Source organism: Lampetra planeri, chromosome 29 (assembly GCF_965212315.1).
Source record: "Lampetra planeri chromosome 29, kcLamPlan1.2.h2, whole genome shotgun sequence".
Taxonomy (NCBI): Eukaryota; Metazoa; Chordata; class Hyperoartia; order Petromyzontiformes; family Petromyzontidae; genus Lampetra; species Lampetra planeri.
The window spans coordinates 3840004-3866946 of record NC_136135.1 but is presented as its reverse complement, the minus strand read 5'-3'; the positions used below and the strand labels follow the sequence as shown (position 1 = coordinate 3866946).

Genomic DNA, 26943 nt, shown 5'->3' with positions numbered 1-26943 from the left:
GCAGTTATTAGTGGTACTAGCGCTATTAACCAGTTGCCCAAGTTCAATTACCAGTGTGCTAACCCCTGCGCCACAGCTCCCCACATTAAAACATAAAGAGAAAGATCCACTGTGTATAGCCTCAACAGACTGTTGGGGCAAGTGCTGTTAGTGAGCACCTATGAAGGCCGGCACGGCACCCGATGGGGTGGGTGGCCAGCACCACGCCCAGCCGCCTTTGTCTCCCTAGTGGCGATGTATATGCACCGCACCAGGTACTTATTTGAGGCTGAGTCGACCTGGGGGAGGCCCAGGACCAATTCAGATGGTCGCCACTGATGTTGATCGTGAGCGGGACTCGGGTCGCCGAGTTCGTCACGCAAGTGCGCTAACCGCTATACCACCGCTCCCCACAAGTGGAAGAAAGGGTTACCAGGATGAATTAAAACCCACATATGAGATAGGGTTGCCAGGATAAATTAAAACCCACGTACGAGTAAAGATCAATATTGGTCGATGACTCGTAGCATTGTTGCACAGTGACGGCACGACTGATGCAATTCCACCGGTTCACATATTCGCCATTGTTGTTGGTCGTAAGCGGTAATCGAACTCGGGTCGCCGGGTTCGTTGCTCAGCGTGCTAAACACCACATCACCGCCCCCACCACAAACAAAAGACTAACGCACGCACACACCTGGTGGAACGGTCCACCGCACACGCCGAGTACTGCCGATGCTGAAGCTGTGCCCTGTGGTGCCGCTGAAGGCGACAGGGGCTGAAACTCCTGCCGCGACAGCAGCCGGCGCATGGAACCACCGCGAGAGGCCGTCCCGTAAGCGCAAGCGGCACGCCCCGCCAGAGAGCGGGCCGTCAACGGCGCGGGAGGTGAGTGCTATCGGCGCCACGTCACGAGATGGAGAATTCACGAGGTTGTCTTGAAGGGAAGCCGTTCTCTGCTTCCCGTGACCTACCGCTCGCTCTGTCACAGATGCCCGGCTCATGACATTATATTAGTGTCGGTCTCGTGACATTATGGCAATAGGCGCAGTGTTTTTGAAATTTGGGGAAAGACAAAAATAATCATAGAATACATGAATTGATGTGGGTGTAATTGAGTAGTTCAAAATAACGCATCACTTGAAGGTGGCCTGGTCTCTCAGGATGCTGATGATGAGACAGAGTAGGCACCAATGAGATGCACTGCTGGAATACTGGGTTTGAATCTGGGTTCTAGATTTGAAGCTTTCGTGACTGCAAGGATTCATATTCTTAGTTTTTTCGGTAAAGTCACGTAGGTAAAAAATGAAATAGAAATTAATAAAAATAAAATAATACAAATCACGACGTTTCGGAGGCAACACAAGTCTCCGTCATCAGGTGGGACCGTCACAGCCAGATTTGCTGTTACAGCAATTTTATTATTTTATTTTTATTAATTTTATTATCATTTTTTACCTACGTGACTTTACTGAAAAAACTACGAGTTTGAATCTGGGTGTTCGTGGGTACTCAAGCGTCGTGCGTTGTTGGTCTCTGCCCGATCGGCAGTGACTACCCTAAAAACAAATACCATCCCATTCATCATCATCGTCATCATCACGATCCATGGGCAGATATCCCGTAGGTGTCCACTGCACATTTCGTAATTTATTTCAAATTTCCTGTTTTTTGCCAATATGCTCAAAGGTGCCACATCTTTCCGGCACCAATCTCTTATGTCGTCTTCAAGCCATTCGCTGTGAGGTCCTTCCATATTTCCAAACAACACACTTTTAATTTTCCTGTTGTTGTACATCCTACATATCTGTCCAAATAGTGGCAGTTTCACCATGACATAAAATCGTATTAAATTTTGATTGTCACCCTTCATCAGCCTACGTCGGCTCGGCGGACCCAAAAAAAAGAAAAACCCTGCGATTGTTTGCGGAATGAATGTTTGACTGATATTTTGGATGGTGTCGCACACGATCGCTCGCTCGCTCGCTGGCGCACACAGCACAGCGACAACTCGTCGGAAGGCCCCGCCGAGCCGGGTGGAGCTCGTGGCCCGCGCATCAAGCACGTGTGCCGCGGGGCCGCCGTGGCCCTGGGCCTCCCGCGCGCTCTGCTCCTGAGCGCTCACCCGACCAATGGCTCAGCCGGCGCCGCCGGGTCCACCACGAACGCTGGCCTCGCACCTGCACCGGTGGCCGAGGGCAGGCGCAGCGGTGGCGCTGGTAAGGGATGGGTGGGTGCGTGGCAGTGTTCATTTCGAATGAACAAGACTATCTTTCACTGCTTGAGAATATTGGCACAAGACAAAGGAAAGTGGAAACAAATGACGAAATGTACAGTGAACACCTATGGGCTATCTGCCCATGGATCGTGATGATGATGAGACTATCTTTCGCCGGATAGACGAAGCGAATGACTAAATGAAATCCAGAGAGAGAAAAAACAACTGGACTTAGACTTTGGCTAAAGCAGGATTTTGTGACGAAATAACGGTGGGTATGTGGGTGAGTTGATGGGTGGGGGGGGGGATTTATCCTGGGTTTCTGGTCTCTGCGCCAAGCGCGAGAACGGCATGTGATGTCATCTTGCCATGCGCGTCTCCGATGATGTCATTACAGGCATCCCGAATCCAGAATCAGAATATTTATTTATTGATACTGGAGGAATCCGATGAGCTATGAAGCTCATTTTTACAGATGTCCTTTAGGGGCGGGTCAGACTGTGACAACCAAAAACAATACAAAAAACAGCATAGGAAAGGTAAACAAATCTATACAAATGAAATTAAACTTTTTATTTTACCAGGTAAAGCCCACTGAGCTGTTAGCTTCTGTTTCAGAAGCGACTTGGCCACAAATGATAGCTCAACGAAGTGGCTAGTCGCCATGTGGACATTTCGAGCAGCAAAATAATCCAAACGCGTGATTTTGATTTCTGAACGTGGAGGGAAAAATCGGAGAACCCGATTCTGGCCAGTCTTGCTCTCTTGCTTTCTTTTCCACCTAATCCCCCCCCTCCTTCACCAGCCTGGACTGCCCAGTAGGTTGAAGTATGGTCAAAACTCCCTTTTAACTGACATGGTGCGGGGGGAAGGCCTTCCAGCTCCTGGTCTATTGAGAATGGCTGTAATATTTTACGTTTGATCATTTGAATTGCATTTCTGGTTAATTAAATGTATATGCGATTACCACCAAAGACATTCGACTTTCACTTCATAGCAATGGAATAAATGTTTTGGAATTTACTGACAACGCAATTTAATGACTAAACAGTCGGGATGAATGCCAAGGTTCACTGGACGTGTACGTTTTGACGCTAACAATTGACTTAGTTTATCTCTAAATTTAATACATAAAAAAAAATGCGAAAGAGCTAGAAAGCACGAGCAGAGCGCGTGACATCAATGGAGGATTCCCGAATTCCATACAACAGGTAAATACAGTAAGTTTATATATCTTGAGAACCGCTGGTGCACGTACACATCTTGTTGCCTATTGCGTGCAGCTTCATTAGCGAACAGTGGTCTGATCACGGCTTTTTTGGATTCCTTATATATTGAATGCCTGAATCCGGCTTCGAGAAGTCGTACAACAAGTTGCAGGCTACTGTGTGTCGCAAGCCTTTGGGCCCTCGTTCGACGATCACGATAAACATCCCATGGAGCCACGCGGCACGCTCACCGACGATTCTCTCCCCGCAGACGCTGGGAAGGCTTCAGACGGTGTTGGCGGTGGTGCCGCCACCGCCGGCTCTGCCTCCGCGGACGAGGGGCAGGCGGCATCAAGAGAGGCCGGCTCCCTGACCCCGCGCGTGACCCTCACGCCGTGCGACTCGGTGCACCGCGGCAGTGCACCGCTCTCCTGTTCCGCGGTACGCCGTGCCGCGCTCTGCCAGCTGTCGTTCGCTCGCTCGCTCGCCCCGACGTTGTCCGCTTCTCGGCGGCTCAATCGGGCTCGGAGCTTAGTTGAGTTTGCCGCGGCATGGCGATATTGTGCAACATCGCATAGTATAATGGTTCCCCGCAGTCGATCAGCAAGTCGCGTGGCAGAGGGTGAAGTGTGTGTACCCAGGACGTCTGACCAACGTGGCAGAGTAGGCCAAAACATCTGCTCTGGGGGCTTTCTAAAGCCCTCTTTAGTTGCGTAAGCAAGAAACTACAGGGCTGCACTTGTGTGTGTATACATATTGTTTTACACCACCAGCCTTACCTGCCCTGCAGAAAATACCCCATAAGCATCCCTGCCCCTCAGCGGACGTCACCTGTCACCGCCATCCGAACGAATACATTGTAAGGTCACAGTCATTACGCACAAAGTGCTTGCCACAATTGAACCACGATACTTTGTTGATCTCGTCAAGGAGAATAAAACAGCACGCAAATTCAGGTCATCCTCGCAGCAGCGGCTTTTGGCAGACCATCGAACAAAGACGATCACCGCATTGCGCTTTCAGATTCTGCGGCCGTCTGGAACGCTCTTCCTTCGGATATTAGGAAATCACTGGAGCTATGCACTTTTAAATCATCTAGATCAGGGGTCGGCAACCTACGGCTCCGGAGCCGCATGCGGCTCTTTACGGGCTGCTTCTTGACGATATGTACGTATGTACAGTATGTACTCAGATGCATTGCGGCTCTGAAATACTGAATTTTGTACCGAATTGGAAAGAAATGGCTCTTCTTGTTATTTTTGTTGCCGACCCCTGATCTAGATGGACAAATTCAATTCTTCAGAACTATTTTCAGCATATAGTTGTCCTTCATATTCTTAGGTTTTTTCGGTAAAGTCACATAGGTAAAAAATAAAAATTAATAAAAGTAAAATAAAATAAAAATAAAATATTTTAAATTAATAAAAGTAAAATAAAAATAAAATATTTTATTTTATTTTACTTTTATTAATTTAGATTTTTTACCTACGTGACTTTACCGAAAAAACCTAAGAATATGAATCCTTGCAGTCACGAAAGCTTCAAATCTAGAATTAGTTGTCCTTCCCCCACACCTCCAATTAGCACGGTTGGCTACGCACAGTGCGAAAGCAGTTCAACTTATGTACGCGCAAACATCCCCGCCCATCCCCTCCCAACAGGCGTCCGAATCGCCCTCCTCAAGGGTGGCCGAGTCCACAGTCAACGAGGCTGCTCAGCAGCCGGCGTCGTCCGCGTCCCCGCACGGCCCGGCCCCTCCCACCGCCACCACCGCCGTCGCCGCGCCCCCCGCTCTGGTTTCCATGCCGGCGGCAGCGGGGGCGGCATCGGCGGCCGCTCAGCCAGCGGCAGCCCCCCCGGCGCCAGGGCCGTCCGGAGGCAGCGGCGGTCGGCGCACGGCGATGAGGAGGCTGCGCCGTTCGCGCCGATGCGGGGAGTGCGACGGTTGCCGGGTGGAGGCCGACTGCGGCGAGTGCGCCAACTGCCTGGACAAGCCCAAGTTTGGAGGTCGCAATATCAAGAAGCAGTGCTGCAAGTGAGTGGCCAGAGCCCCCAACCCCCACCACGCCGCATCTCGCTCGCCAGTCACCTCTCAATTGTCCAGGGAAAAGGGGGCGGTGCGGGTGGAGGGATGGTCCTGATCGCCCCATCGATAGCCAAGTTCGTTTAGGCAATCGGTCGGCAACCTGCAGCTCTGGAGGCGCATGCGGCGCTTTAGAGGATCGCTTCGTGACGCGTTATTTACTAAGGACCCACCGCCTCGTATTCACGTTGCATTGCGGCTCTTGGAATATTGTGGGGTTTTTTTCCCCGAATAAAAAAAAAAATTATCGTCTTGTTATTTTAGTTTGCTGAGCCTTGATGTCGACCAATGGACGGAGCGAAGATGTACAAACAACACAAATTCAATAAGAGGCAATGCAAAGGATTCATACTCGGTAAAGTCACGTAGGTAAAAAAAATAATAAAATAATAATTTACTGTATGATACAGTAAATTTGGCTGTGACGGTCCCACCTGAAGACGGAGACTTGTGTTGCCTCCGAAACGTCGTGATTTAATTTAGTTATTTTCATTTATTATTATTTTATTATAATCATTTTTTACCTACGTGACTTTACCGAAAAAACCTAAGAGTATGAATCCTTGCAGTCACGAAAGCTTCAAATCTAGAAACAATGCAAAGGATACGTTCATTACGATACAAATTGCTTTTTGCTTTATCCACTCCCATGACCGCTGATTCTGGTTTGTCCATTTAGTCTTCAAACGTAACCTCAGTTCTAAGTTAATCGTGGGATCATTTCTATTAAGTTGGCGTGTGTCAGCATTTGTTTTGGCTTGTGTGTGTGTCTTATGTGCTTCTATGTATGTGTTTTATGACCGTGTCTGAAAATCCGAGCGTTGGCATTTGTGTCCATCTGTATATGTAATTACGTGTCTAGATGTATGTACGTGTGTGTCTATCTGTATCCGTCTTTTTGAGCATATTGTCTCTGTGTAGGTAAGTGTAATTTAATATATTATTGGATGTCTGTATGTTTATTGTTGCGGAGCGAAAACATAGTGGTTAGTGCACTGTGCTCCTAACCGGGCGAAATGAGTTTGTGCCCCGGCCACGACTAAGATCAGTGTGGCATGTACAGTACTATCAAAAAGTTCTTGTTCTCGGCCTTCACTCGGTCAATTCGGCATGTAATGGGTACCTGGTGAGCTGTGTAAACATAACAACTGGGGACAAGGGGGCGTGGTACCGACTTCGTTTTCCCCTCGTGCACCGTGGAGGACCTCACCCGGTGCTCGCTAGCATAATTCTGCCGCAACACCCTACACCTTTGTCTTTGTCCGTCTGCTGTATCTGTGCGTCTACCTCTGCTCCGATTCCCCCTCGTTTTTTTACCCCAGGATGCGAAAGTGTCAGAACCTACAGTATTACACGCAGCCGGACAGCACACCAAAGCAGGGTACGTTGGCACGCGGGTTTTTTGGTTACAGAACGAAATGCCTGGCATGATTTGCTACGATTGTTGCCGTTGCTGCTGCTGCTGCTGGTGGTGGTGGTGGTCTGCTGATGCAACTGTAATTGTCTGCTTAATGCTTTCTTCACCCTCACAATGTGTGACTCCTTCACGCCCAGTGTTACCGTCCGTCCGATGTAACCTCCGCAATTTGTGATTCCGTCAATATTTTGCTAATTGCATTGTTTAAACGATGTCGCACATCTTGATGTGTTTTTTTTATTTTTTTAACAACCGGTGTCGCAACTTTTATGAATTTAAACGTAAAAATTAAGTTAAAATATGAAATCATATTTTTGTAAACGTAATTTTCTGTTTTTTTTTATATATAATAATAATACTGTCATTTATTTATCTGTAAAATAATCAATTAGATTCAAGGCTGTGCTTTCAGCGAGGTCTTTCATTGGAACGTTTGGCCAATTCCTGTTTTGGATGGGGGAGGAAAGCCGCGTTACGTGGAGAAATCCCACCATACATCGAGGGGACATACACTCAAACGGTCTGCACGCATGGTTTGGCAAACCCACTTGGCTGTACTCTAACCTCCGGTCCACCTTGCAAGCCCGGTAGATTTCGGAGCCTTGCCCATCTCTACGTGGCCCTCCAATCCTGGCTTCAATCATTAAGCCATATTTCTTCACCACTGCTGGTTCGATAATATTATGCAGTCAGGTGCGCTGAATATCAAATGAGTTCATGAACCCATCTGCGTGGACCTTTTTGAGTATTATCCCTTCGCATGCATGAGTTTTCTCCCGGCGTCCCAGTTCTGTCTCCGAGCAAAACACTAATTCGGAAGGAATCGGTCGGGGGCATCCCAAGGTAGCAAGACTCTCCCATCCAAGAGTCTTGAGACTCGGTGAAGCTTTTCCTGATAAATAAATGACATTGTCATTATTTTTTATTGTAACAATATTATATTGATTGCCAAAAAAGTGTTAAAAAAGTTAAATAAGTAGGTCGTGCAATGTCTGCATCCAGTGAAAAAGACAGACAGGGGTAAAGCGGGAAGGAAAGAAGATGCTCAGGTTGAGGCGGAAGCCCCGGGGGGAGCCAGGGACTCGCCTAGTGAGGGCGACCCAGGCTGGAGGAGGGCGGGCAGGCAGGGGCCGCTAGCTCAGACCCAGGCTCCGCAGGCTCAGCAGGCCTCGCAAGTTGCTAGGCCGCGCGATGCTGGCAAGCCCTTGGGAGGTAAGCATTCTGGCATTCGCTTCTCTCGCTTTCTCTTTCTTGTTATCCTGTCATACGAGAGCGTTTCAATACGTAAAGAGATGAACGGCACTTTCCAGTAAAATTTCACGTCGTCATTTGCAAATTTTCACTGCGTTGCCATCCTCAGGCGCTGTGCACCTGCACCAGTGGCTCATTTGTTTCCTAATGGTAGCAGCAATGAAGTAGTGGTTGTCGTTAAACCACGGCCACAACACTACATGCACATCCTCCCGTCACTGTTAAACCACCTTTCACGTGAAACTTCCTTTAAAGTTCCGAACAAACATGAGTCCGAAGCGGACTCGGGCTTAACTGTCTGCTGGATATGCAGAAGTTTCCGTCAAAGCTTTCCCAACAATTATATCGATTAACGTTATGCTAAAAACGCCACTCCTTGGACAGTCCACGTTGGTTTTGTCCAGCATGTCCGAGCATGAAGTGCTGGTGACAAGAAGTGTTACATTTCCTGGAAGGCAAAACGTCATCAGACTAAATGTGTCCCAATATTTTTTTATCACGATTACCTTTCTGGTGAAAGCTTGCGACCTTAATTTTCTCGTCGTTCACATTCAGTCCTTTGTTGCTTTATCGTCTCGCTCGTACTGATGGATCCAAGCTGCGTTTGTGATGATAATGGAAAAAATAAGTAAACATATGGCCTTTACACAAGCATCTGGCTGTCAAGGCTCAACAAAAATTAATTGTATTTTCTTTGTGGCCTTCTGTTTAAGACTACCAAGATGATGCGCCATTTGCCACGCGATTTTTACTCTTATCGGGATTGCACCAACAATAAATTACACAATTAGTATCAAAAAGTCTCTTTACCTCTTGAAAAACACTCGTATTAAACCTCTACCCATGGACTAATATCATTGATACAAGGACAAGTTTTAAACAAATACCTCCCCACCTTTGTCATTAGCACTGCCTTATAACTAACAGAATATATGGAGCAAGCCAATGTATTCGGGCATTAGCCCTGCTCGGACGAAGGGCCATTGTCAGAAATATTAGCCGTGCATGTATGTTGAACTTCTTTGGCACCGTACGTATACCAACCGTGCTAATCGGAGGTGCAAATGCCGGTTGGTCGAGGTTGTTTGACCATACTTCACCCCGTCGAGGGTTTACAAAGGCATAGAAGTACAGTACAACAATGGGTGTTGCTGCACTGCCTTCGGCTGCCAACCTCGACGGGCCCCCGCAGCCTGTAACACCTGTTATGCTTGCTGGTTGCCCATCCCCGAGGACTATCCGAGCTCAACCCTGCTTAGCATCCATGATCTGACGAGATCGGGTGCGTTGTGGGTGAATTGGCGGAGACGTTGGCCGACTTTGTATTTATTCCGTTAGAGGTGCAGCGGCAGTGACAACGGTGGTGGGTGTTTTTTTTTATTTCTGCGCGTGCATCGCTGCATACTTAATATCTCTGTTATTGTTGTTGTTGACAATATCAATAATACTCGACACTGTATTATTGTTGTGGTGAAGTCATTTGCATGTGTAATGATGCTCCGCTTGGCAGCCAGTAAAGGTCATCTAGCTACACTGCCAGCTAACAATTTGAATTAACGGTCGGAGCCTGAAGTGTATTAAGTGAATGTGCCCGATTGAATGTTATTCTAACTCTTGAGCCCAATCCCCCATTGTCACGTGGGGTCGGATGCTTGGATTTTCTTTCTCCATGAGCTGTTGTGCCTCTTCTCTCGTCACATATACTGTCCTCGTATCTTAATTCACCACATCCTCCCATCTCGCCCTCCAGTCTCCCTCTCATGCTGCCTTGCTCCGGTGGTGTCTGTATTGCCCATCTAGTTTATGGTTCCCTGTTTGAGTCTGTGGGTCTGTGCAAGTTTGTGGGTCTCTATGTGAGTGTATGTCTCTGAGCCTGTCGGTCTATGTGAGTGTGTGGGTCTCTGTGAGTGTATGTGTCTCTGAGTCTGTTGGTCTCTTTGAGTGTACGTGTCTGAGTTTACGGGTCTCTATTTAAATGTGTCTCTGAGTTTGTGGGTCTCTGTGTGAGTGTATGTGTCTCTGAGTTTGTGGGTCTCTGTGAGTGTATGTGTCTGAATTTGTAGGTCTCTATTTAAGTGAATGTGTCTCTGAGTGTGTGGGTCTCTTTGAGTGTACGTGTCTCTGAGTCTGTGGGTCTCTTTGAGTGTACGTGTCTGAGTTTGTGGATCTCTATTTAAATGTGTCTCTGAGTTTGTGGGTCTCTATGTGAGTGTATGTGTCTCTGAGTCTGTGGGTCTCTATGTGAGTGTATGTGTCTCTATGGGTCTCTTATCTCTATAGTTTATCTAATTGCATCTCCCCTCTCTCTAACTTTCTCAACAATAATTGTAACCTGTGCTGAAGCTTTAATTTCTCAATTATTTACTTTCCCCGTAGGGATTATCCCAACGGCCAACTTGGCATCCCTATCTCTGTCCTCCCATTCACTCTCTCGTCAATCTTCTGTGTCCGCACTTGCGATTCTTATTATTCTGCAGCACTTTAAATCGATTGCACATGATCTCTCTCCCATTGCAACGGGCGTTTCACTCGAGCGTTGCGTCATCAGCGCCCCTTGACATTCAAATATCTTCCCGATTTGAAGTTTTTGTGACTGCAAGGATCCATACTCTTTGGTTCTTTCGGTAAAGTCACGTAGAGGAAAAATTAAAATAACTAAGTTAAATCACGACGTTTCGGAGGCAACACAAGTTTCCGTCATCAGGTGGGACAACCACAGCAAAAGTAAATTTCGATTTAAAGCTTTCGTGACTGCAGGGATTCATCTTCTTGGTTCTTTCGGTAAAGTCACGTAGAAGGGAAATAATAAAATAATAAAAATAAAACATAATTAAATAATTCTCACTGAGAATTATTCTCACTGAGAATTATTTTATTCTCACTGAGAATTATTTTATTCCTTTCCCCGTAGGGATTATCCCAATAAAATTCTCACTGAGAATTATTTTATTATGTTTTATTTTTATTATTTTATTATTTCCCTTCTACGTGACTTTACCAAAGACCCAAGAAGACAGCAAAAGTAATTCTATTTCTTGCTGTGGTTGTCCCACCTGATGACGGAAGCTTGTGTTGCCTCCAAAACGTCGTGATTTCATTTAGTTATTTTAATTTTTTATTTTCACCCCCGTGACTTTACCGAAAGAACCAAAGATTATAAATATCTTCCCTCTTTCTAATGTCGCAACATCGCCACTTCAGCCACCGATGAGCGGCGATGAGTAACGCTCACCTCTGTGTGGGCTCTACGCAGTTAGCTCGCCTTGATCGCTGCATATGAAGTTACCCCCCCCACCTCTCACTGAGATCGCTTGCTGCGCTTGTTGAAGGGAAGCTAGCGTACGCATATGCAAATGAATTTACCATAAGTCACTCGTTACGTCGCATTCTCGCTTACCAATGCAGCTTTCCTTACTCTATTAGGGGTGTAACGATGAAGGAAAATTATGAATGTGTTCAATTCACCTTTTTTCACCCTATTTATGACCACATTGTTAAAAATATCTATTTCGTGAATAGAATCGTGGCCACCCCTACTAGCCAATTGCGTTGGTCAAGCGTCATGTTAATAACACGTGCAACACGCGGTGAGTGGTCTATACGTTTTGAGAATGACGTGGTATAAAAATTTTACTTTTATAGGTAAGATAATTTGGAGAACATGGTAAATCACCTGTCATTCCTTTATCTCCACAAAAAGAAAAGAATATCTTTTCGTTTGGCCATCCTGACTTGACGTTTTAGTTTTTATGTGAAAGTAAAAAAACGGGTGAATAATTTACTCAATGTATGACCCCTAATGCACCTCTGCAGTGCTCCATTAGACTTTGCCAGGTGAAATACAATCTCAATATAAGCACAGTTCTGATATGAGCGACACGTGCTTACATTACATTTCAAATGCAAAGGGCGCCTTCTGAGATGAACACACTCGGGATTTACACAAACCTGGCCTTGCTTCACAGAGCCGCTATTTTTGCAGCTTATTCTCTGTTATCCATAATAGAGGGTTTTTTTCGGTTAGATCGCGTAAGTATAAATGTAGCGTTAAACCCGCCACCAGCCGACACAGCCAATGAGTAAGGGTTGTCGCGTAAATTGAACGTGCCAATTCGTTAATAGTCCAGCACACCGGTGTGTGTGAAATAAAGCCACCACAACATTTACAATTCGAGTATCATGCCGTTTCGCCAGTGATTACAACAACCAGCATCATCAGGCGACAGCCAAACCCACAACATTTCTATTTACGTGATCTAACCCAAAAAAACCTATTGTGGATGAGATTTGTCGCGAAAGCCTACTGCATGTTAAGCCAAAAAACATTTTAAATATATATTTTAAGTCAAAATTTCACGTTTTTTATGTGGAGATATCCGAAAATTAAGGTGATTTATTCAATGTATTAACACCGACCGTTGGTGAGCTATGCATATATTAAGCATGTAAATATCGGTGTGTAATAAATAATCACAGTCCTTAGTCGTTATATTGCTGGATTGTTAGCCTTCCCACGCCGCGTCAGGAATGGGGGCTGTTGAACCATACTTCCCCACTCTGGTCAGTGCGGGTTTGGTGAGTGCACAGGGTTTCACATTCAGATTTCACTCGCCACCGATGTTTGCCGTGGCCGTTTTTTAAAAATGCAGTTCGCTAACCAACTGCGTTGCAGCTCCCTCCAGATGTCGCTCCAGTGAATTCGATACACTTAAGTGATTTTTTTTTTTTACAATAAATTCTTTGTCATTCTCAAAACTTATGGACAGTCGGTCACGTACATCCGCGCATGGTAGGGGTGGAACAATGCATCGGTTTATTGATTCGTATTCTATTGCCGGGCTCAGGACGCATATCGAATTGCGTTTATTGAAATTCTATTTTTCAGTCGGCACACGTTTGCACCTATTGGGTTCACGTCACGTTTGGCAGCCGCTAGAGGCATTACCATTCATCGCAGTGTTTAAAGACAATCAATTTTCGAGTAGAATCGCGACACCCCGAATCGCGATAATGAATCAAATGACCAAGGCGTTGTATCGTTCCACCCGTAAATGGTATGCAGCAGAGTTATATCCTATGGCTATCCTTTCCCTACCTTACACATACCTGCGTACACACACAGACACATGCGCACACGCGTTGTTCGTGAATGCGTCACGCTCTGCTGCACGTTTTTATAGCTGTGCTGGTACATGTGCGTCTGTCTCTGCAGTCGTGCTTGGAGAAAAATCTACCAAACGGGGAACCCAGTTGCGCACAAAGAAGTCCAAAGAGAAGGTGGGTCTCTGTGTGCTCCTGGCACGGTGGCAGACATGCCACTTTTGCACAGTGGGATGATGGTGGTCGTACAGAGGATGAACACTCAAAGCTCCCCACAGATTCATTTAATCCGTGACTACTGCTACCTCTCGATTTAAAGCTTTCGTGACTGCAGGGATTCATCTTCTTGGTTCTTTCGGTAAAGTCACGTAGAAGGGGAAATAATAAAAGAATAAAAGTTAAACATAATAAAATATTTTATTACGCTTTAATTTTATTATTTAATAATTTATAATGTTTAATTTTTATTATTTCCCCTTCTACGTGACTTTACCGAAAGAACCAAGGATATACTGCTACCTCCTTGCCATCTCGCAGGCTATGCACACAGCACCTCGTATTCACAGGCAGTCTCCCCATATCTAAGTACTAACCTGGCTCAACCTCCTTCGCTCACGCTTTTCGTCGAGGAGGGGCGTGCTGGTCATGGTGGTTGGGTTGTGTGTGTGCGTGCACGCTACACCAGGTATGCACCAAGTGCAAGAGACTCTCCTGCTCTCTAACTGTTCTCACCTGGTTAAACAAAATAAACTGGAATGGTGCTCGATGATGATGATGCCATAAAATGTGAGGATAGTCAACTCTTGGGGTCAAGGGTCGGAAGGAAAGCATGTGCCAGATGAATAAAAAAACACAAATAATTTAAAAGGTGTCCAATAAGATTTTAAAACGTATAGTTAGCGTTTCCCTCTGGAGAATGGTGGAGAAGATGTCGAATATTTCGTGAGTTTTCTTAATGTTTCTTAAAGCAAACGTTTCGCTGTACTTCACTACACATTCACATGGACACTTTAGTCGTCAGTTAGGAACTGCTCAAAGATTATCCAGCTCTCGTGAAAATGTACTTTTCCAAACATGGTCAATCCTCAACCTGCATCATCTGATCACGGATGCAGCGTTGTTAACTGTGTATGCACTCTACAAATCTGTCTGTCTGCCTTATAATGCCATTTGTAATCACTGGCATGTTCTGTTTACGTGACAAACCTTCCTTACTGGCTGTGTCGGGTGGTGGGCGGGTCTAACGACACATCTATATTTACGCAATCTAACCCAAAAAAAGCCTATGTTATGGATGTGTACGCACTGCTGGATTGTTAACTGGTGGGTGTGTGTGAGAGACGTGCCAAGCAGGGAGCCTATAACAACGGGCTAATTCACGACACGGTCTCGTGTCTCTTGGAGTGTCCCTTCAGTAGCGCGTGAGTCCATGCCGTTGTATGTACGTACGTACGTGCGTTGAACTTCTTTTGCAACTTACGTAGCCAACTGCGCTGATCTGTTCGCAGGAGAAGGGCAGGGAGGTGAACAAGCCGGAGGTTGTCGTGGCGACGGTTTTGAGCAACGGTGGCAACGGAAAACCTCGCGCCATCCCTGATGGCGTGCACCGCATCCGCGTGGACTTCAAGGTACCCGTTTTTTTTCATACCGTGGTGGCGAGATGATAACTACCTCGCCTGGTATACAGGAGGTTGTGGGTTCGATCCCCACCCTTGTTGACGCCTGCTGTATATTTTGAGTTTTTGTGTCTCTCTCTGCCCGTGGTCGCGTTAATTTTTCTCCAGGTCCACCGGCTTTTCCCTCCACATTTAGAATCAACATGCATTTTTAGTTGCTATAAATTTCCACATGGTTATAAGCCACTTCACTGGGCTATCATTTGTGGCCAGGGCACTTCTGAAAAAGAGCCATGTAGCTCAGTGGGCCTTACTTGGTTAAACAAAACATAGTTTAAATCGTTTATTGTTCACGGTCAAGAGGTAGTCTCGTGCACTGCCCGTTTGTTACCGTCACTTCTTCGCTGTCGCTTGTCTCCTAGAATATCTCGTATTTATTGCAAAGTCGACGTGCGACCGCCCAAGGACTGCTCCCGTAGTTCTGTCATCACTGCCACCATCTGGAGTTAGGCCTTTCTTTTGGTTACTGACCCCTGGGAACCGCTTCTATCAGTCGGTAACCTGCCCTCTTCAATGTGACATCATCTTGCAATGTCACAAGTAATGATGCCATCAGAAGGCAAATTAAAACAGCGCAATTTTTTTTTATTGCCACGTTTTGGGCAACACTTTAAGCAGGTTGTCTTAATTTTCTATTGGGCAATTCCCTAATAGCCGCACAACTCTATGCTGAATTCTGTTCACATCGCATTGTGGTTACGAGAGTTAATGTGATTCACTATTTCTATTTTAGTTGGAGAGTGTTAAAATTGATCGACACTTTAATAAAATCGAAACACCCTGAATTGCGACAGCCTATTGAATTGTGGGGTTGTGGTGGGGAGCGGGGGGGAGAGTATTGTCTTGCTGAACTGCAGTGAGGTTAGCGGCGAGACGCTAGACGCGTATTTGCGTGTTGCGTTCGCAGGAGGACTGCGACATCGACAACGTGTGGAGGATGGGCGGCCTCTCCCTCCTCACCTCCGGGGTGATCGCACCGCGAGTCATCTGCTTCCTGTGCGCCAGCAGTGGCATTCACGAGGTGCGAGTGACCCCGTGACCCCGGTGACCCTGTCATTATCACGATCACTATCGTAGTATCATCATACTCATCGTCATCATTGCATCCCAACCAATATCTTCATTGTCATCGTTATCATCATCCAAACCAAAATCATCATCTTTGCCACCGTACTCGTCCGATGAGCACGGTTGGCCACGTACGGTGCGAAAGAATTTCAACAAAATTTTGTATTCGCGCCATTTTAATAGCGCAAGGCTATCACGAAGGCGCTGTGTTTCACAGACGCAGTCTGCACTAGTTTCACAGTCTGGGGCGATCTTACTCCGTGCAATCCCAGTTGAGTATTTCCATCACCACCACCATCATCAAAATTGTCACCAATCATTGCCATCCTTACCTTAATAGGTGCTCGCCAACAGTCTGCTGCTTGAGGTTACGGGACGGAGCGGGATATTTACTTTTGTCTATCCGTAGCTGGTGTACTGTCGCGTGTGCTGCGAGGCGTTCCACTCGTTCTGCCTGGGAGAGGGCGAGCGCCCGCTGGAGGGAGAGATGGAGAACTGGGTGTGCCGGCGCTGCAAGTTCTGCCACGTCTGCGGCCGTCAGAACCGGGTACTCGCTCGCCGGCTCGCTCCCCTCCCTCCCCTCAACCACCGACAGGGGGCCCTGGATGTCGCCGCTTATTGGCGCCAGCGTTGAATTAGTTGGCGTCGATATCTCCTGTACCTGTTTTCTGACACGCTCTGCGAGATTAAGTTGTCTTGTGGTTGTTGTTATTTGACTTGCATCCCACTGGCATATTTGCACAGGGTTGGTGTACGGTGATTTTTTCTGCAATATTTTGCTGTCTTTTCTTGGATTTTCTGTTTGCACATAGTCACTTTAAGATGTTTTCCTGTTCATGTTTTTTGTTTGTTGCGGTTGCACCCGATTCAAGAGCCGAATGGCTCACAGGGCTATACCTAATAAATGAACTTTGAACTTAATCAATTATTTGTCCTTCTCGTTGTATGATTCCGATAGCTCAGTTGGCCATATGTCAGGTAAAAACCAGAGCGGAAACATGTTAATGACGCGTGTATTCCTTCAGCGTGAATATCGTTTTGTGTTTGTGCGTGTGGTAGCTTCTGCAGTGCGACAAATGCCACAACACCTACCACTCGGAGTGTCTCGGACCGAACTACCCCAGCAAACCGACGAATCGCAAGCGCGTTTGGGTACGTGGATACTGAAAACTAATTTCTTTAGAACTGGCTTTTTGTGTTTAATTTGTTGTCCTTCCCCCACACCCATGATTAACACACTTAGCTATGTACAGTGCGAAAGAAGTTCACCATTCATACACGCGCACCGCGACCACACCTGCTAACAGGGCGATGACGTAGCCCGGCGGTAGCACGTTCCCTGGTATGCAGGAGGTCGTGGGTTCGATCATGACCCTGACACTTGCTGCATATTTGGAGTTTGCATGTTTTCCCCGTGGTCGCGTGGATTTTTCTCCGGGTTCTCCAGTTTTTCCCTCCACATTTCGAGTGAACATCACGCATTTGGAGAATTTGGCCGCTATACATTTCCACGTGATAAGCCACTTGGTCGAGCGATCATATGTGGCCAGGTCGCTTCTGAGCAAAGAGCAATTTTAGCTCAGTGGGCCTTACCTGGTAACATTAAGACAGTTACTAACCAGGCTCATACCTGCGTCGCTCCTGATCTCCGACGAGATGGGGCGTGTTGTTCATGGTGGTTCGGTTGCGTGTGTGTGTGTGTGTACGTGTGCTCGCGCGCGTATCGGTCAGGTGTGCACCAAGTGCGTGAAGTGCAAGAGCTGCGGCGCCACAACGCCCGGCAAGGGCTGGGACGCGCAGTGGTCGCACGACTTCTCGCTTTGCCACGACTGCGGGAAGCTTTTCGACAAAGGTGAAGCGCTGACCAGACGCCGCCGGAACCGGTGGCCCACAAGTGGTCTTATTTCTACCTTCGCTGACGAGCTGTTGACGCGGCCATCCATATCGGCTCACGATTACAACCCCCCGGGTTCCTCTTCTTGGTTCTTTCGGTAAAGTCATGTAGAGGGGAAATAATAAAATAATGAAAATTAAACATAATAAAATACAATTCTCACGATGTTTCGGCCACAACGCAAGCAGCCGTCCTCAGGTGAAGAACAGGTCTGTCGGAAAGACAGCGTCCGAATGAACACCACCAAGCTTGGCAGCGTATATTTAAGCTGGGTTAGAGGAGGAGAGCGCCTTGACAAAGGAATTTACATATCAACAGAGGAATTAGCATATTTATGGAAAATGCAGATATGGGATTAGTCACTACTTGTGGAATGTGTAGGTGGTGGGGGGGGGGGGTCTCAAAGTCATATTATGCTCGTGTATTATGTAGGATTAGCAGTAATAAAGGGAGGAAGTAGGATTAGCAGTAATAAAGGGAGGTAAATTTTAACAGTAAGGAGCTGCAGCAGCCACACCACCACGTAAAAAAAAACTAAAATATAAACTACATCCAATATCATCAATATACTAAAAAAAAATCCCCCGGGTTCCACTACACGGCCGAGTAGCGCCGGGGCCGTGGCACCGGGTGGTTTTTCCGCTGCGGGAGCCAAGCTGTGCCGCTGTCACCACGTGCAATATAAGTGGATATGTTTTCACGAGTGAAATATTCCCGTCTTGAGATGCGGTCATCATTTCTGACGCTCTAGAATTCACATTGTGTTGTACTGCATTGAAGGCCCACTGAAATCGATGAATCGTTACTTACCTACTTGCTTGGGTCTGCATACAAGACAAATACAAAGGTCCCCCATGAAGCCTTGACAGAATTTTGGGTAAATTTCTGTTAGCGAGCACCTAATGAAGGCCGGCACAGCACACGAGGGGGTGGGTGGCCAGCACCATGCCTGGCCGCTTTTGTCTCCTGAGTGGTGATGTTTATACACCGCACTAGCTACTCATTTTATGCCGATTCTACCTCGAGAAGGCCCAGAACCGGTTCAGATATTCATCACGGATTGTCGGCCGCGACCGGTGATCTTCATTTGGGTCGTGGGGTTCATGGCGCAGTGCACTGACCGCTACACTACCTCTCCCCACACACACACGCAAGTACTTTGAATCGCACACTTCCAGTGAGCTGGAGGACTTGAATCGCCGGTTTTAAAAGTGACAGCCGAGAGTTGGGTGCCGGCCTCATCGCTGTCTGACTGAGCTCCTGTGGGCTCACTCGCTCCCTCCACCGTCTTCTCGCAGGGAACTTCTGCCCCGTGTGCAACCGATGTTACGACGACGACGACTACGAGAGCAAGATGATGCAGTGCGGGAAGTGCGAGCGCTGGGTGCACGCCAAGTGCGAGAGCCTCTCCGGTGAGTGGGGGCCGCCCCGCAGGGGAAGGGGGGCGCGAGGTGGGGCAGAAGCTGTGTCCTGAGGCTTCATTGTGGGTGCCGCAGGGGATTGTTCCCGGTTTGTTTCACACACGAGGGTGCTGTGTTCGTGAATGAAGGTTATTTTAAGGTTAGTTAACTCCCGTCGCAGCAAGATGCGCAAAGAGGTATGGAGAGGTGCATATTTGCATTCACACTCAAGTTACCATTATAATATAAGTAATTATGCTGAATCGCAGCAATACCTTGGTTTATTTTAACACGCATTTCTTTTCTCTCAGTATTTTCTTGCACATGTTGTCCAAACATGGCGCACAGCAAGCACTGGTATTGGTCATCTGCGAGCAAAGTCGTACAGCAATCGGTGTAGCAGTTTCGTAGTTTTGAAAACATGTGAAGCGTCCTTAGATGGGCAGATGAACAGATAATGGACAGACAGATAATAATGGATGGACAGATGGATAACAGAGCTGAATGCACTGATGAATTGTTAACAGACAGCAGATTGATGGGTGGATGGACGGATAACACACGGATGAACGAACGGACTGACATAATTTCGGGAAATATAAATGAGTAGCCTTCCAATTCCCCTAGAAGTCTCCCCCGTTTTCCGATTGACCCCCCCTTGCTTGTGTGACTACCCCCATCGCGGCTGTGGTTGTGGTGTTGCTTGGGGGGTAGCGGTATTGTAGCGGTTAGTGTTCCGCACTACGAACCCGGCGACCCGAGTTTGATTCCTGCCCACGGTGAACACCGGTGACGAATATCTGAACCGGTCTTGGGCCTCCCCTAGGCCGACTCAGCCTCAAATGAGTACCCGGCACTGTGTGTGTAAACATCGCCACTGGGGAGACAAAGGCAACCGGGCGTGGTGCTGGCCACCTACCCCCTCGAGTGCTGTGTCGTCCTTCATAGGTGCTCGCTAACAGCACTTGCCCCAATAGTGTGTTAGCACTTTCCCATACTGATGACGTCCACGTACTTCATTGGGACGGAATCGGAAGAAAAATAGAATAACTTGATCAGTGTTGAGGCTCCCACAAGGCCCTGTGGGAGGGGGCGTGTGGCACAATTTGGCGCCAGCTGCCGTAGAGTGCGGTCGTGTCCCTACAGTTCTCGGCGGTGATCGCAATGTCTTGAAAAACAACCTCTCTTCATGAAATTAACACGAACCACTTGCGCGTTCCGGGATTCAGCGGTGAACGGGACCCACCCTGCAACTTGCAGACGTCGGGAAAGGTGTGTTAATAGGCCCTACGGGGGGGCGGTGGCTTCTTGTCTTTGTTTGGTGTCGCTGTGCGCAGACGAGATGTACGAGATCCTGTCGAGCCTGCCCGAGAGCGTGGTGTACACGTGCGTGCGCTGCACCGAGTCCCGGCCGGCCGAGTGGAGCGTGGCGCTCGCCGCCGAGCTACAGGCCGGCCTGCAGCTGGTGGCTAGCGCCCTCGCGGCCTCGCGCGTTTCCGCCAGCCTGCACCGGCACCGGCAGGTGGGCAACCGCCGCGCCCAGCCACCGGCGCATTTTGGGGTTGGGTTGCCACCTCTTTGAGATGCAACAAAAATATCTCGCGACACCAGAATAAACTAAAAACTAAACTATTTTTTATTTTACCAGGTAAGGCCCCACTGAGCTGTATAGCTCTTTTTCAGAAGCGCCCTGGCCACAAATGATAGCTCAGCGAAGTAGCTTATCACGTGGAAATGTATAGCAGCCAAATACTCTTAAACGCCTGTTGCTTCTAAATATGGAGGGAAAAACCGGAGGACCCAGAGAAAAATCCACGAAATCACAGGCATAACATGCAAACTCCAAAGATACAGCCGGCTTCAGAGTCGGGAACGAACCCACGACATTCCTGTATACCAGGCGAGGGAGTTAACATCTCACTATCGGAGATTACTGCATTTTAAATGCTTTGTATTGGTGTTTTATTATGCCACGAACAAAAAAAAGGACGTTTGATGTCCCAGAAAGACTTGCCAAAATTCCCAGTAATAGAACAATCCTGGGATAACCGGTCATTTTTACGGCACTAGGCCACTGACCCTCGACGAGTGAGGAGCAGCTCACGATTAAATCGGCATGCACGTAAATATATTGCATTAATTGTTTTTTTTTCAAAGCACGGTTCTTCCATTACTCGAAGATATTTCTCGGGAATAATCCCAGCGTTAACTATACGATTGTCAATCCCCGTCGAGTGACCGTAATAACAGATGCCTCACGTACGGGTCTTTTTTAAATCCTTTATATTAAGTTCGCTTGCTTGCTTACGACCGTGAAAATCTTTCGGTCGTTTTTTAACCCACTTCCCGTGATCCAATCGAGCTGACATTTTGCACACAGACTCGTTGTGCGTGACAATTAATGTTCGTGAATTTTTTTTCCAAAATGTTACACTTGTTAGGACAAAAATATTATATTTAATTACCAATTGCTTAATGGTGCAATGCAATCATCTGACCCATAGGTGGCAGCCATCTCAAGCCAGAGGACGAGAGGACTCTAGCCACCACGCATATAAAGGATTTATAGTGAAAAACTTAGTTTTTACGGGTTATACTTGTTTTACCCTCTGTATTTCTACAGTCAAGCAAAGCGGCCAGCGAAGCTCAATCGGGCACCCCAGCTGGCGCTGTGGACAGCCCTGTCGCCACGGATACGGAGCGGCAGGACCTGCCCACGGACCTGGAGGGGGTGAAGCGGAAGCTGGAGCGTGGGGCCTACAACAGCTTGGTTAGGCATCCGAGCACAATGCCTGCTCCCAAAAATTCACCAATTAATTTACTGGGCACGTCACGTAAAAATGGGTTGAAAGAGATTTTGTTTTACGCTCACGGTATATGCAACGAATTGTAAGTGTGCAAATGCTTACAAATAGAACTTAAATGATGTGCCATTGTTGTGTTTGGGGGTAATGTAGTGGACAAAACTATCCATACTGGGCAGAAAGAAACAACATGATTGAGATGATTAAAACGAGACGAAAAAAAGAATCTTCGATCAAACTGTAAAACCAAATTGTGACATCTTATGCAATCATTTTTCGCCGACGCCCTGCGACCTTATGTCATTAAAGCCATTATACGAGCTCTACTTTAATAGAGCAGCGATTTTGCTGCTGCTTATTTGATCTGCTAATTGACGCGTTGATTGCCTCGTCAGTGTGTTATTAGAGCAGAGGGTCCGACCCGGCCCAAGACTTTATTTCAAATGCCCCATGGCCACATGAGGCTTACCACTTCCATATGGCCCACAAAATATATTTTATTCCTCACTGCAAGCATCTTGGCTGCACAAATCTGGGTTCCAGAGGGATATATTTTGACAACCTGGCAACAACCGACATGTTTCTGATTGTGGCACGCGCTCAGTAGTCAATTCCGTCACAGAAAGGGCCTCTTATAGTGACAGAATGTATCGTTTCTAGTGTCTGGACCCGCCATAGGTATCCAAACTGCCATTTGCTCCACAGTAAGGAAAAGCTTCCTGACCGAGTGCGGTTCGCAATCAGAAAGTCGTGAGTTAAAATCCTTGTCGGGGTTCAATCCAGCCTTTTACCCCTCTGGGGTCAATCAGATGAGTAGCACTGTGTGGGAAGTCAACAGTTGCCTTCCTTTTCAAAGACTTGTGCCCACCACAGCAATGTAGGCTTTCCACCATTGGTTCTTGTGTCCACTTAACAATGTGGGATTTCCACCATTTGCTCTTGTGCCCACCATAGCAGTGTTGCTCTTGTGCCCACCATGATAATGTAGGATTTCCACCAATCCGCTCTTATGCCCACCATAGCAATGTGAAAATTGCGACCATTGGCTCTTGTGCCTGCCATAGCAGTGTAGGATTTGCACCGCTCTGTCATGCTCAATTTGTTGCTGTTGACGTTGCCAGACGGGGTTTTGCGACGACGTGACGAGGGTGCTCCAGTGCGACTCCGACGTCACGCAGCCGGAGGTCAAGCGAGCGGCCGCCACTCTCAAAGGGCTCTTCACCAGGGTTCGTCGCGCGTCCCCCGGGTCACCGATTTTTCCCAGTTCTCCATCTTCATACCAAGTGCGCGGGGTGATCTCTGGCCCTGCAGGCCGGAGTACAGACCGCGGCTTCATTTCCCATGGGCCCGCAAGCCACATGTGGTCGATCGCTTCGAAATGGCCCCCGTGAACGATAATTATCGTGGCGAGCATTTTTATACGAACTAGTCGGGTACTAGGCGCCACGATGGCGAGATGTTAACTAGCTTGCCTCGTATGCAAGAGATTATGGGTTTGATCCAGACCCTGATGCCTGTATATTTGGAGTTTGCATGTCTGTCTACCCGTGGTCGTGTGGATTTTTCTCCGGGTCCTCCGGTTTTCCCTCCACATTGAGAAACATGCGTTTAGAGTGTTTTGCTGCTCTAAATTTCCACGTGATAAGCCGCTTCGTTGAGCTATGATTTATGGCCAGGTCTGTTCGGAAAACGAGCTCGATAGCTCAGTCGGCCTTACCAGGTTAAAATTTGTTCATAAATAAATGACAAGAGAAAGGGAATATTCTATACATAGCAACAGAGCGAGATCAATTTGAGTGTGCCACCCCACCCACCCCCCCCCCCCCACTGGCTCCGCCAGTGACTTCATGTATGTTGAACTTCTTTGGCCAACCGTGCTAATTGGAGGTGCGAATAGACAGAGAAACGATGTAACCGAGACATTAATCAGGCACAGAGAAAGAGAAAGACAGACAGAGGTTGACACAGAGAGACAGAGCACGGCTCTCCTCGGGGTACGCTGAATGCAAAGCCCGCCCTGAATGACGTCGTACCGCTGCTGCTGCTGCGCCATGTGTGAACTAACGACGCATCTGTGTCATCGTCCGCCCCACAGCAAATGGAGAAAGTCTTCCCGTGGTTTGACATCCGAGGATCAAGGTTCTGGGACCAGAATCGCACCCAGGATATGTGAGTTGCATTGCATTGGGGAGGTTGGGGTGGAGGGGGGATTGTAAAGGATCCAACCCCCCCTTGTAAAATCTTATAGTGCAATTAACCCATTCCGATGACGTACATGCGTGTACGTCATAGGTTTTTCTTCCGACTCCGTTCCGATGGCGTACGTTTACGTCATCGGAATAGAATCGAATCGAAACAGAATCGGAAGTAAAAGGCCAACGCGGGAGTGCGTTTGGCACAGTTTTGACGCCAGCTATCATTGAGTGCGGCAGTCGTGCCGCTACAGTTATCTGCGGTAAGTACAGTACAATGTCTTTAAAAACAGCGGCGCTACGCCTTGTTCTTAGTAAAATTGACGCCGAACCGCTTGCGCGTCGTTTCCGAGGTTCGGCGGCGAGCGGTGACACCCACCCTGGAAACGTGCAGACGTCAACGGAACGGAAAAGGGTTGAGAATAGGCTCTCGCAGCATTTCCTCATGCACAGGGGATCGTGCCGTGAGCATTCCCGTTAGCGTTCAACATTATTTTAGAGCTCGTTTAATATTACCTTTGTCGAGCCTCACCTCGCCCCCCCCCCCGAGTGTTTTACTAATACTCCCCCCCTTTAAACAATCTCACGCTGCAGGGTGGTGAGAGTCTGTTTTGAATCGACGGGTCTATGTACCGAGCGACTCGCCTAACAAACGTTCAGCCTCATTGTCGTCGCAACCGTTTCCATCCACGTTTATAAATGCGCTTTATGATTATTTGGATGGTATAAATGTCCACTTGATAAGCCACTTGGTTGAGTTATCATTTGTGGCCAGGTCGCTTCTGAAAAAGAAGCTAATAGCTCAGTGGGTTACCCGTTAAAATTCTGACCTGCCCCGAGTGGACATCTCTAGCTCATCGGATTTCTCCAGGGTAAAGAGATATATATTCAGATTTCATCTCGCGTCTATTTTCTACAACTTTGCGCTCCCTACGTGACCGATCGACCGACGTTCTTTCCTTCTTTCCTCCTCCCCTCTCTCCCGCGCACGCCCAGTGGGCTGTTGCCCAACGCCGTGCTGCCCCCTTCCGCGGACCACGATTACGCGCAGTGGCGTGAGCGCGAAGGGGAGGGGGCAGCGCTGGCCGCGGGTGGTGCCCCCCACAGTCAGCCTCCACTCCTCAAGAAGATCGTCCCGGCGCCGCGTCGCAAGGCCTCCACCGACGCTCAGGACGACGGCGGTAAGGGCAACCCTCTGGGCCCATTTTTTTTTACTAAAACTAAACTGAGTTAATGATGACGTCACCCTGCTGCTGCTCTATATAAGAACGGGAGACAGAGCAGAGCCTCACTATTCTGGCGGATTGCCCGATGATGCTGAATGCAATTACCAGCGAAACGTCGTATTCAAATTGTAAATGTTGTGGTTTAACGCTTCAACACACCGGTGGGCTAAAGCAGTGAACTATTTGTCTTTTGTCAACGTGACACTTTTTTACTGATTGACCGTGTCGGGTGGTGGAGGGTTACGACACATTTATAAATATCGCCATCTAAACTCAAAAACGTTGATTATGAATAATATTGGTCGCGAAAGCCTACGTGTTAAACTAAACTATAAACTATTTTATATTTAACCAGGGAAGGCCCACTGAGCTGTTTAGCTCTTTTCAGAAGCGACCTGGCCACAAATAATAGCTCGACAAAGTGGCTTGCCATCACGTGGAAATGTAAAGCACCGGCCAAATACTCTTTAAATGCGTGTTTCTACATTGCGAGGGAAACATTGGAGGACCCGGATAAAAATCCACGCGATCACGGGGAGAAACATGCAAACTCCAAATATACAGGCGTCAGGGTCGGGATCGAACCCACGACCTCCTCTGATTTATCCATGTTCCCCTCCACATTTAAAAACATGCGTTTAGAGTATTTAACTGCTATACATATCCACGTGATAAGCTACTTCACTGAGCTGTAATATGTGGCCAGGTCGCTTCTGAAAAAGAGCTATGTAGCTCAGTGGGCCTAAGGAGCTCGTAGAATTAAAATGAGTTTAGTTGAATAAATATCAGTCTGTATGGAGCGTTATTTAACTTGGGCTGTGTTACGCTGTCCGGGCGTGTGCTGCCACCTGTCTTGCAGCTGGAGCCGACGGTGGCGGCGACAGCGCCATGGAGGTGGACGTCCCAGTTAACAAGGAGGACAACCGCCAGTGCATGCTGTGTCTCGGCTACGGCGACCAGAGCTCAAACGTACGCGCCGCACACTCTAAAAAACACGCGACTCTCTTCCACTGAGATTCTCTCTCTCACGACTCTGTCTCGGTCTTGCGTATTGCTCGATGAATAGCCAATGTATGAGTGTCCAGATTAGTCGTCCTGGAAATGGCTTCGTTTTGGATGTGTGGGGGGGATTGCACGACTGTGTGTGGTTGATGGCCTGGATGGTGTTTCCACAATCGCCTGCCAGGCACTTTCATTGAGTGTGCACGTTGGCGCCCCCATATCATTTCTTATTCTTTTCATAACATTTTGAAATGCCAGCAAAACTTACATTTTTAGGTGGGGCACTGCTCCCCATTATTCTGCGGCTTTTCAGTCGATAGTTTTCTTTGACACACCTTAGCCAACGAATATTAGGAACAGTAACAGTGCCTTACTCTGGTTCTTTTGGTAAAGTCACATAGTCTATGTCACAGTCTATGTCAGCA

General features: G+C 47.6%; 1 protein-coding gene across 1 annotated transcript in view; it reads left to right on the top strand.

Moving 5' to 3' along the window:
• LOC144728497 (uncharacterized) overlaps window positions 1-26943 on the top strand; it is a 57657-nt gene that overhangs the window by 5121 nt on the left and 25593 nt on the right. Inside the window, exons 3-21 of the mRNA XM_078607986.1 lie at window positions 748-867; window positions 1979-2198; window positions 3677-3846; window positions 5067-5440; window positions 6811-6869; window positions 7908-8117; window positions 13369-13433; window positions 14765-14884; window positions 15840-15953; window positions 16410-16547; window positions 17060-17152; window positions 17732-17852; window positions 19193-19306; window positions 20632-20816; window positions 21918-22064; window positions 23220-23324; window positions 24194-24267; window positions 25287-25471; window positions 26376-26485. Coding sequence (XP_078464112.1) covers window positions 748-867; window positions 1979-2198; window positions 3677-3846; window positions 5067-5440; window positions 6811-6869; window positions 7908-8117; window positions 13369-13433; window positions 14765-14884; window positions 15840-15953; window positions 16410-16547; window positions 17060-17152; window positions 17732-17852; window positions 19193-19306; window positions 20632-20816; window positions 21918-22064; window positions 23220-23324; window positions 24194-24267; window positions 25287-25471; window positions 26376-26485 — 2724 coding nt within the window. The remainder of the gene's footprint in view (window positions 1-747; window positions 868-1978; window positions 2199-3676; window positions 3847-5066; window positions 5441-6810; window positions 6870-7907; window positions 8118-13368; window positions 13434-14764; window positions 14885-15839; window positions 15954-16409; window positions 16548-17059; window positions 17153-17731; window positions 17853-19192; window positions 19307-20631; window positions 20817-21917; window positions 22065-23219; window positions 23325-24193; window positions 24268-25286; window positions 25472-26375; window positions 26486-26943) is intronic.